At 39.8% G+C, this 12,574-nt stretch overlaps 1 protein-coding gene across 3 annotated transcripts in view; it reads right to left on the reverse strand.

The window, feature by feature from the left end:
* KSR2 (kinase suppressor of ras 2) overlaps positions 1–12,574 on the reverse strand; it is a 683,331-nt gene that overhangs the window by 319,313 nt on the left and 351,444 nt on the right. For all 3 annotated transcript variants that reach the window (XM_077462057.1, XM_077462058.1, XM_077462059.1), the window contains exon 5: positions 3,886–4,064. In XM_077462057.1, the coding sequence (XP_077318183.1) occupies positions 3,886–4,064 (179 nt within the window). The remainder of the gene's footprint in view (positions 1–3,885; positions 4,065–12,574) is intronic.

Here is a 12,574-nt window from a genome sequence, read left to right on the forward strand (position 1 = left end):
AAACTCCAGTAAAAATAATGACCCAATAAATGATAAAATTAAAAAACAAAATATATCCTTAGTCCTCCAAGTTGAATGATGGCAAGCATCATACAACCCACTTCTTCACTTCTTCTGAATCCAGGCTGTCAACCTGAACCCAGGGGCAATCAGCATGCCCCTTGTCAGCATCTTAACTGATTGGCTACTTGTACTGCTACCTCTCCCACTCTGTACTGCAAAAGGTACTGACAGCCCATGCATTGTGGGCACAGGAGCGCCACCTCCCTATCCTTGCTGCCGCCTCCCTATCCATGCCCCCGGCCCCTTTCAGGATGCCAGACGCATGTATTTCTATGGTGGGGGCAGGAGGGGGGGGGTATTTTTATGAATATTCACTATTTTCATACTGCATTGTTTCCCCACCAATCTGGAGGCAGATCAGTGAGACCTATTTCCTGATTGGCCAAAGCACCAGGCGTCCCTATTGGATGCCCAGCACTTTGGCGGAAGTGGGACAGAGTGGAGGAAGCATCTGGAGCCACAAGCCTTTATTTATTGGTCGTGTGTCTGGGGAAGGCTGCCTGCCAGTGCTGATGCTCGCTGCCAGCTTCATCCGTTTCTCTGGGTTTGACCAGCTGTCCCGGGCTAACTCCTGTACTGTGCTGAAGATGAAGGAAGTCAAAGCTGGATTACCCTCGGCTACGCCACTACTACTGCTATAGTTCTGCAGTGTATGAGGCGGAAGGGGGCAGACACACGGCACAGGGATGGAGCGGGGCCCCCGCAGGACCTGCTAAGGTGAGGACAGTGTGGGGGGAGAGAGAGACAGGGCAGCTTGGATTGTCTGTCCCTGGGGCACTGCCCACCTGCCAGGGATTTGTTGCTATCTGAGACGAGGGTGGGGAGGCTGTTATCCTGCCTGCTGAGCCAGGACATGTGGAGGGCTTATCAGATCCTGGTGACACTGACCACTGCTTGTCATAGGACTGTCGATCAGCATTGCAGGGAGGGGGCATCACTGCCATAGTCTGTACAGGACAGAGTTCAGGGGTCCCACCATGTAATGTATTGATTGGGGTCCCCCATGTATATATTGATTGGTGTCCCCATGTAATGTATTGATTGGTGTCCCCCCATGTCATGTATTGACTGGTGCCCCCATACCATGTATTGATTGGGGGCATGGTGTCCCCGTGTCATGTATTGATTGGTGTCCCCATGCCATCTATTGATTGGTACCCCATGCCATATATTGATTTGTTGCCCGTGTATATGATGGGCACAAGTGGCTGCATATGATGGGCACAAGTAGTTACATAAGATGGGCACAAGTGGCTGCATTTGATGGGCACAATTGGCTGCATGTGATGGGGCACAAGTGGCTGCATATGATGGGCACAATGGCTGCATTTGATGGGCACAGTGGCTGCGTTTGATTTGCACAGTGGCTGCATTTGATGAGCACAGTGAGGCTGCAATTGATGGGGGGGGTCAATATTTTTCAGTTTGTTTGCGCCCCCCAACAAAAATTAGCACACCAGCCACCACTGGCAAAAGGTTGCTATCAAGTCAAATTGAGGTACTTACACTGATCACATTTACAAAAATACATTCATTGATGTATTCAGAATGACAGATTTGCATTCATCTGTGTATATTATGGAGTTCAACTTTAAGAGAAAGTCAAGGCAATAGGTGAAAGGAATTAATGAGTCCCTTATGCTATAAGGTACACACAGTGACTATGCTAAAATAAGAAAGGTTATTCAATGTATGAAAGCTTTCTGCAATGTAATGCAGAAAGATTTTCATAGACCACCCAACAGATTTATTAGGAGGCCGGTAGGTCTGTACTTCTGGGAGTCTGTTTTGTATAGTTTTCCCTTTCTCTGTGTTTCCAGTACTACTAACCATATTCAAACATTTCAGGCAGTTATGAATCTGATTGGTAGTTGTGGGAAACATATAAGTATTGACATTTGTACACCAGGCTGTCTGTATGTAACCTTGTAGTGGGTTTTGTGGCATCTTAAGAAGCCTCATTCCAGGATTACCAGATCACCAACAAATATTGCCTGGCATGGTATACTACAACAATTCCAAGATTTAAAAAAAAACTGAGTTATGCTTTGTGTATTCATCAGAAGGTTTTAGTTTCAATTTACACTGGAGTGTGCTTTTAATTTTAGTTTAAATTACTATTCTTTCTGAAAATGTATTAATTTTTATGTAATTCATAAATTCGTCTTGATGCAGTTAAAACCTAAACATAATCAGATAAAATTCAATGGTGCACCTCATTTTGGTTCTGGCTGTTCCATTCCTGTATATTACAAAATAAAAATTTTCCTGACACCTTCCAGAAGTATTTTCTCATTATATACTGTATATCACCTCATATGTTTCTACAGCAAAATGGCTTAGAAGAGATCAAGGTACAGGAACAACCCCCTTAAGGAAGAAGGCACTATGATTGAATTTTTATTTTTTCAAGCTTATTATCTATATTCTTTGTGCAGCCTACACTTTAGTACCACCATGCTGGAATTTTCTTTTTATTCTTTCTATAGTTGTTCTGTTATACTCAAGATCCAAGTGAGAACAATACAGAAAAAGTGTGAATAGGGTCTACAAACCTGATACACAGCTAAATATTATTATATCAAATTACCATTTTACATTGTATTAAAAGTAAAGATCTACCATGGCTAAAGCAAACTATAGTATGATACATAGGTGGAAATCAGTCATGTAGACAGATTTTTTTTTAAATTACATTGACAGGAATTCTGATGTTCAGATTACTCAAGTGTACAAACTTATGTCAGACAAAAGGAGAAGAGCATGTAAAAAAAAAAAATCACACCCAACAGCAGATTATCAAGAAGGATATATCAAATAAGCTCTAGAACTTTTTATAACAGTGTTTTTTTTCAGCAAATTGGATTTGATCACTTTTGCCACCTGCAAAATTTCATCAAAGTGGTGAGTTTTGTTTATTCAAAACTTCTTAGACACAATGGGAGTTATTTACTAAAACTGGAGCGTGCAAAACTTGGTGCAGCTCTGCAAAGAAACCAATCAGTTTCCAGGTTTTATTGTCAAAGCTTAATTGGACAAGCTGAAATTAGATGCGAATTGGCTACTATGCACAGCTACACCAGATTCTGACTGCACCAATTTTAGTAAACCCCCCAACGTGCCTGAAAAAAAAGATCTACTGTATATTTTGAGTGTTTTTTTTCCGGGGTGAGTATATAATTAGGGTAGTTACGTTTATTTTATTTAGTGTTCTTTATGTCTGTGCATTTACTTCTATTTCTTTTTCAGATTGTATATTTGGAAGTAAATATGTGCTATGCTACGCAGCCAATATTTCCTGTCTTCCACTGAATTTCCAGGAAAATTAATGCTCTTCATTTGCTTATTGAAAACTTCTTAGACACAATGGGAGTTATTTACTAAAACTGTAGCGTGCAAAATTTGGTAGAGCTCTGCATAGAAACCAATCAACTTCCAGGTTGTATTGTCAAAGCTTAATTGAACAAGCTGAAAGTAGATGCTAATAGGCTACCATGCAAAGCTACACCAGATTCTTATATTTATTTTTCAGATTGTATATTTGGAAGTAATATGTGTTATGCTACGCAGCCAAAATTTCCTGTTTTGCACTGAATTTCCAGGAAAATTAATGCTCTCATATTCGCAGATTCCTATTAATTATCATAGTCACTTCCCATCTTTGAGGCACCTTTAACTGGAAAGCTGTAATTCTAACTACTTCTACAGCCGTGAAACATCTTGGGAATTATATTGTACTAAAGCATTTTCAATGGATGTCAATAACACATGCATGCATACAAAGGAAAAAGTGTTCCATAAGCTGGTTCAATGCAGACTTACTTGCAGAAGAAGGTTCAGTATGAACAGGGGGAGTAGAGGGGAGGAAAGATGGGTAGCCCACAAAGAAAGAACGTAGTGAACGTTCGGAGAGAAGAGGTGAGCGCTGAGATGGGATATTCTCACAGCTGCCCACGCTGTTGTGAATCTTGAGGTTCAGAGGCTTGTTCTTTTTCTTTGCTCTGGGAGAGAGATTGAGGAATAAAATAAAAGAGAAGGAAAGGAAATAAGAAAATGTTAGTGGAAGTATTACAAAAGGTAAAGTAAAAGCGTTTGTTAGTAGCAAAGGTCAGCATTATTAGAAAGAAACTAAAACATTTAAAAATCTTGCTAATAAGATGAGTTACAATGTATTTCTGCTGTGTCCGCACAGAAAAAAAAAGATATATTTTAAAGTTTCCAACCTGACATGTATTTTAGGTAAAATGCAACACTAACAGGTTTATGTATACAAAAATAATTGCAGAGCTAATTGTCCTGTGACACTGCATATATGTTCTGTACACATGGGACAAAACCAAGTGTTATTAGGTTATTTTCTCTCCATGTTGAATGTTATCATTAAAAAAAAAATGGTTTAGGAAAATACCAAATTACGATCATAGTAAATAAGTGCCTATATGATCACCAGCTCCATAGTGTGGCCATAATACTGTATTGTCCTAATTCACTCTATTCTGTATTAATAAATAACATTCACTCGGGTGAGAAAATAGCTTTATAAAATTCATTTTTGCCCCTATATACACAGAATAAATGTATATGCAGATCCACAGGACAAATTGCTCTTTGATTATTCTTATATATAAATATACCTCTATATGTTCTAAAAAAAAAAAAACAATACTGTAAAAGTTTATTACACACAATGCAAAGCAAAACATGTCATGAAGATATGCAATTATATGGATCATTAAAGAATAATGAGCTTTTAGATTGCATTAACTGAAATATTATATTAAAATGACTGTACTTTATAGATTAAACATTCAGGATCTTTATATTCAAATTATGCTAAAACACTTAATTAAAAAAGTCCCAAATATAATGGACATTGTCAAAAGAAACACAAAGAAGGAAAAAAAAAATCACAGTATAGCATTGCAAGCATTTCAAATGTGTAAGTATATATATAGTAGTAGGACAAATAAGTGTCATGGATCCAAACACAGATACAAAGTGGCTGTCTGAACAGGCAGCCAGAAAGAATAATGCCACGTACACACGACCGGACTTTCCAGCAGACTTCCAAACTAACGGACTTGCCCACACACGAGCGGACCAAAGTCCGTTCATTTTGAACGCAATGTTGTACACTATGATGGGACTAGAAAAGTAAGTTCAATAGCCAGTAGCCAATAGCTGCCTTTGCGTTGTATTTTGTCCATCGGACCAGCATACAGACGAACGGTTTTCCCGATAGAAATTGATTCTGTCTGACAAATTTGAAACATGTTCAATTTCTAGGTCCGTTGGAATTTTTGAAGAAAAAAGTCAGATGAAGCCCACACAGGATTGTAATATCCGACGCAATGATTCCGTCTGACCTTCTCTGCCGGAAAGTTCAGTGGTGTATACACGGCATTAAGGGGCTTTTTAGTTGCTTACTCCTCCAAGACAAATATTTATAAAATCAAACATGTTGAATAATGGTTATAACCTCATCACAGCATAGAGCAGAATGATAGTCTTTACCAATGAAAGTCTTTATTAAAAGCAATGATAGTCTTTATTAAAAGCAATGTATCCAAAAAGATTAAAAACAACACACATCAGAAAATGAATATTTAGCAATGAGCTTTTATATTTTTTGATGGATAGAGGGGTATCTTGCAATAGTTATGCTGCCAGGTTCACTGCCAGAGACACTGTATTGGTTTTAACTATTGGTTCTACTGATTCCCAAAGTCTGGGGCACTCCAAAAAATATGTGGTGTGGCCCTCTCTACCTCCAGACATCTCCAATATCAGTTAGAGATTTGTGGGAATATTCAGTGGAGGGTCTTGTTTAAAGCTTATACCAACCTCCCTCATATTCACATGCTTTTAAAGCTTTTTGCATTTCTTTTGAGTTTGAAGAACGTAGTCTGTAAGTCCTCTTCCCACCGCTGCAGAAACAGGATTTCATGTTGGGTCCCTGAGCCCGCCAGTGAAGTATAGAGGTGTAATAAGGTATGATGTACTGGAGTCTAGTCAAGACACAGCTGTTCAAAAGGCGAGGGTGCCCTTGCTGTTTATTGTTCCTAGGGTAGAATACGAAGATATGTGCCAAGATGAGAGCATCTATTCTACTTAATGGGCAACTGTTTGGAAATTTGGATCAGTCAAAATGTTCTCTGTTTGTTTCGAAAGTCCATTTAGACTTAGCCTAGTATGGGGAGCATGGGTCTTGGTGATGGTGAATATAGACTGGAATGCAGCCCTAGTTGTCCACAATGTGGCATCTACAAGTGGGTGCTTGTTGATCATTGACAAGTCCAAATTGCTAAGGAGGCACAGAACTCCAGTCAGTGGTGGCTCGATTAGTGCTTGTGTAGACCAGCCTGTTCAGGTGGGTTGCCTCTTGGTATATGGCTAGGTCTGGGAAAACAAATGTATGTCAAACTCTTATATTTTCATACAAGAGAAACCTATGCACAAGCGCATTCTAAGAAATTATTGTGTTTTTAATCTGATTTTGGCTTTTGACTTCTATATACAGTATCTCACAAAAGTGAGTACACCACTCACATTTGTGTAAATATTTTATTATATATTTTCATGTGACAACACTGAAGAAATTACACTTTGATACAATGTAGCGAGTGTACAGCTTGTATAACAGTGTAAGTTTGCTGTCCCCTCAAAATAACTCAACACACAGCCATTAACCCCCCTGACGGTATTCCCGAGTCTGACTCGGGGTGGATTTTTCATACCAAAAGCGGTATCCCCGAGTCAGACTCGGGACAGCGTCGCTGGATCCAGGAGGAGGATTACTCACCTTCTCCTTCGGATCCAGCGTTGTCTCCCCGCTGTACGAGCGAGCCGTGTCTCGCTCGATGCATCACACCGCCGATCTCCGTGCCCTGCGAGTGTTGCGACGCACGGGCACGGAGATCGGCGCCAAATTCAAAAAGTGAAACAAACAGTAAACATACAGTATAATGTAATCTTACAGATTACATTGCTGTATGTAAATATTTCACATCCCCGTTGTCCCTAGTGGTCTGCCCAGTGTCCTGCATGCAGTTTTATGTAATAAAAACTGTTCTTTATGCCTGGAAACTGGAGATTGCCCATAGCAACCAAAACTGTCACTGTACATCAAAAATGATTTTAGACCAGCTAGAAAACAGCGATAATAAATTAGAATCACTCGCAGAATTGAGCGATAGCGATTTGTGGGGAGATCCGTCATCAAATACTGAAAAGTAGTGACAGTGACAATTCTGCAACTGAGCAAATTTCAGTGTTTTTGATTTGATTACATTATTGAATAATTTTTATTATTGTTATATTATTATTTGGTACAATTATTTATAATTATTTATTATATTATAATTTATGATTTAATTTTTCAAACTTTATCATACCCGGGATGTCTGCTAGACTCTGGTTTGGACAGATTTAAGAGAGTTATTCCTAAGAATTGCAGGACTACAATATAAAACGACAAATTTTCATGCAAAATAATGGTACCGCTTTTAGCACCTAAAATCCGAAATAATCGTACCACCAGGGAGGTTAATGTCTAAACCACTGGCAACAAAAGCGAGTAGCCATTTCCCTCCTTGGTGTCATGTGATTTGTTAGTGTTACAAGGTCTCAGGTGTAAATGGGGAGCAGGTGTGTTACATTTGGTGTTATCGCTCTCACTCTCTCATACTGAGAAAAGAATTGTTGCTCTACATAAATATGGCATAGGCTATATGCCATATTTGGCTAGATCTGCAGTATGGTGACCAAGACCATACAGCAGTTTAACAGGACAGGTTCCACTCAGAACAGGCCTTGCCATGGCCATCCAAAGAGTGCACATGCTCAGCGTCATATCCAGGTGTTGTCTTCGTGAAATAGACGCATAAGTGCTGCCAGCATTGCTGCAGATGTTAAAGGGGTGGGGAATCAGCCTGTCAGTGCTCAGATCATACTCCGCACACTGCATTAAATTGGTCTGCATGGCTGTCATCCCAGAAGAAAGCCTCTTCTAAAAATTATGCACAAGAAAGCCAGCAAACAGTTTGCTGAAGACAGACTAAGGACATAGATTACTGGAACCATGTCCTGTGGTCTGATGAGACCAAGATAAACGTATTTGGTTCTGATGGTGTCAAGTGTGTGTGTGCAGTAGCCAGGTGAGGAGTACAAATACGAGTGTGTCTTACCTACAGTCAAGAATTGTGGTGGGAGTGTCATGGTCTGAGGCTGCATGAGTGCTGGCAGCACTGGGGAGCTACAGTTCATTGAGGGAACCATGAATATCAAAACGTACTGTGACATATTAAAGCAGAGCATGAACCCCTCCCTTCTGAGACTGGGCCTCAGGGACGTATTCCAGCATGATAACGCCCCCAAATGCACCTCCAAGATGACCACTGCTAAAGAAGCTGAGGGTAAAGGTGATGGACTGGCCAAGCATGTCTCCAGACCTAAACCCTATTGAGCATCTGTGGGGCATCCTCAAACGGAAGGTGGAGGAGCGCAATGTCTCTATCATCCACCAGCTCCGTGATGTCATCATAGTGGAGTGGAAGAGGCTCCAGTGGCAACCCGTAAAGCTCTGGTGAACTCCATGCCAAGAGGGTTAAGGCAGCGCTAGAAAATAACGGTGGCCACACAAAATATTGACACTTTGGACCCAATTTGGACATTTTCACTTAGGGGTGTACTCACTTTTGTTGCCAGCAGTTTAGACACTAATGGCTGTATGTTAAGTTATTTTGAGGGGACAGTAAATTTACACTGTTATACAAGCCATACACTGCCTACTTTACATTGAACCAAAGTTTCCTTTCTTCAGTGTTGTCACATGAAAAGATATAATAAAATATTTACAAAAATGTGAGGGGTGTATTCACTTTTGTGAGATACTGTATATATAGGTTATAGGTTAGACTTTAATTTCTTTTGTATGGAATGTGTCTTTTTTTTGTAAAATTTATATGAAGCTTTTTTAGATAGCATGGTCAGAATAACAGAACCCTGAGAGTTTAACCCCTTTGTGCCTAAGCCTTTTTCTGACACTTGTTGCTTACAAGTTAAAATCTGTATTTTTTGCTAGAAAATTACTTAGAACCCCCAAACATTATATATATATTTTTTAGCAGAGACCCTAGATAATAAAATGGTGATCGTTGCAATATTTTATTTCACACTGTATTTCCGCAGCAGTCATAGTTACATAGTTAGTAAGGTTGAATAGACACCAGTCCTTCCAGTTCAACCTGAGTGAGTGTCTACAATTGTCCCTATCCCTGTACATTGCACACTCACATCAGTCCCTACCCTCAAGGAGCCCACAATCCAAGGTCCCCATTCATATACTAGGGCCAATTTTGGACAGAAGCCAATTAACCTACCAGCATGTCTTTGGAGTGTGGGAGGAAACCTACGCAGGCACAGGGAGAACATGCAAACTCCAGGCAGGTAGAGTCATGGTCTGCTAGGCAAGAGTGCTAACCACTACACCACTGTGCTGCCCCAGTCTTTCAAATGCAAGTTTTTGGAAGAAATACACTTTCATGAATTAAAAAAAAACAGTAAAGATAGCCCATTTTTTGTATAATGTGAAAGATGATGTTATGCTGAGTAATTACATACCTAACATGTCATGCTTTAAAATTGCACACACTCATGGTGGAATGGTGACAAACTACGTTACGTAAAAATCTTCATAGGCAACGATTTAAACATTTCTACAGATTACCAGTTTAAAGCTACAGAGGAGATCTTGTGCTAGAATTATTGCTCTCACTCTAATGATTGCAGTGATACCTCACATTGGTAGTTTGAACATAACAGCCAAGCAGCTCCTTAGCCACATCAGTTGTTATCACAAGAAAACCGACCATCGGCTCTATGGTACCGGGGTGATGCATTCAGCTACATGCATCACCCCATTACAGCCCCTTCAAGCCGAAGGCCACATAATTGCATTACGTCGCCGTGAAGGAGTTACTAAAAAAAGTTTACTCATTTTAATATGTAAATGTTATTTTAAAGCTAACTTATTTAATGATCCATATAAATGCAAATCTGAGCTGCATGTATGTATGCTGTAGTAAAGGTACGTGGGCTTGTCTTGAAAGAAGTGGGTTGGGCTTAACGATTTCTTCTCTCCCTGAAATAATGCATATTCCATCTGCACTAGAAAAGAGGTCATACTCAACTGGAATCTTGACTAACGAAAAACAGTACTTGTGTCCAGATTCCCTAGACCTGACGATCCATAGACCATAGACCAGACGATGGGGTAATGGAAAAAAGCTTTGTGTAACTAATGTCCTATCACCTCCACACAGATGTGTAGCTATTTTCAGGAGGTTCAAAAGGTATTACATAACTCTGTCGGTGCTCAAAACTTAAGGAGAGCATATCATAAGAACTAAAAGCCTGCTGTCAACTGACATCAGAGGGCCAGGCCAGGTTCTGCAGAGATGCCAACAATAATGTCGGGATCCGCCCAGATGCCTGACTGGCAGCTGGCACAGCCACCACTAAAAGCCGGAGCCAGTCGCTCTGTCCCCTCCATAGCCAAGCACTCCAGAGAGTGCTGGACGGGCAGAGCAAAGAGCTGGTGACTGACAGGCACCATCTTTCTGCTCACTGAAGACTGACAACTCAGCAATCCGCAGTCATTGATTCCTTCACTACTCTTTTAAATGTATATTTAATGCACTTTAGTCATGTTATTTAAGAGCCTCCCTTGTGTAGACATTCACCACCTTGGTTGTGATGTCCACAGCCTCAGCAGACTCAAGTGGCACTCTATATTATTGCCTCTCACTTCTTCCCGGCAACTATGTAAGGCAGAGGAGAGGGCTGTGCTCATTCAACTCATTCTGGAGTAGTTACATTTTCTATTAAGTTCAGAGAGACATTGCAAGAGAACAAAAATTATTTATGGAAAGGAAAAGTAAGTGTAAGTAAGAATGTATCTTTTTAAAGTTTTATGATGAGTTTAGCAACTGTATAAATATTACTTTTTTTTTGAGTTGGTATGAAGATGAACCACATTACTCGGCTGGAAATTCCGACGGAAACTGTCTGATCGGATTATATTGTCGGAAAATCCGATCGTGTGTGTACTTTTTCTGTCTGTAATTTGGACGCAAAAAAATTGAGAGCAGGATCTCAAATTTTCTGACAACAAAATCCGATCTGACTTTTTCCGATCGTTTGTAGAGAATTCCGATTGGACAAGTGGCACACATGCTCAGATCAAAGTACGAGAGCAAAGCTATTGGCTACTAGGCTGAACGTAGTCCAGTCGGAACGAACAAACGTCATCACGTTCCGAACGATCGGATTTTCCGACAACTTTGTCCGACCGTGTGTATGCAACACCAGTTTCGGTCAAAGTCCGTCGGAAAATAAACGACGGATTTTGTGGTCAGAATTTCCAACCATGTGTACAAGGGCTTCTATTCAGAATGTCAATAAATAGCAGTAAGTCGGTAGCTAATACCAAATTGCAGTAAAGAATATATATGTTTAGCATTCTTCCTCTCTGTTCATGTTTTACATTAATTTAAGGCTCATATATACAAGTATTACTACATCTATTTTATCCCTATAAATCTGTAAATACAAATGTATTTTATAGTTAAATTTTCTTGCATCCATGGGTATTGCTCTCTCCCCCCCCCCCCCCCCCTTTATGCATTTGGGTTTGGTTATCTAAATACATTTCAATTCTACCCTTATTAACACAAATCTGCCTCAAAAGCATAGCAATTCAAAAACTATCATTTACAGTGCAGTACGATAAATGCATGTCAAAAAACATGGAATAACCACACAGAAAACCACTGACTTTATTAAACCATGCATATTCATAAAATCCTGTGCTAAATGATTCATGTTTATTTTCAATTCAAATTTCCTACTTCTGTCCCTTTCTGACATAGCTTCTAAACAGAAGTGTGACTTTCCACATTGCAGAACTCAGACCTTGGCTTGAGCTCAGTGCTATAGACTGCTTCAATGCCCAGCCATGATAATTGTCAACAGGGCGAGCAAATGCTAGAGTGGATAAGTCTGACTCTGAGAATCATGCCTGTAAATCCGATCCACAAACTGAATGGATATTTAAATTAAACACAAATTTCACAAACCAGCTTAAAATGTAGTAAATCAGCCACCATGTAAATCCTAGGTGACACACATGTGCAAATACTATCTCCTACTATTAAAACAAGTTGCTTACTCTTTGCCAGATTTGTCAGCACAGTATTTAAAATCTGAATTACATAAGCAATTTCTATTAATCTTTTGTAATTCTTACATTTTTCATTTAACTGCAGCTTGATTTTGAACTACAAAATGGTAATTAGAACTGACATAACACTTTTTCCATAAGGCTGATGTCACACGGGTGATATGTCACCAGAGCCAGAATCACTAAAAGATTGCCTGTCATTTTCTATGGTATAACCTCCTCACCAGTGGGGCCAATCAAATATTGTTTTGCTGCTCTGCTGTTAATGAA

This window comes from Lithobates pipiens, unplaced genomic scaffold, assembly GCF_037356315.1.
Source record: "Lithobates pipiens isolate NorthernLeopardFrog02 unplaced genomic scaffold, aLitPip1_a1.2 Scaffold_3, whole genome shotgun sequence".
Classification (NCBI taxonomy): domain Eukaryota; kingdom Metazoa; phylum Chordata; class Amphibia; order Anura; family Ranidae; genus Lithobates; species Lithobates pipiens.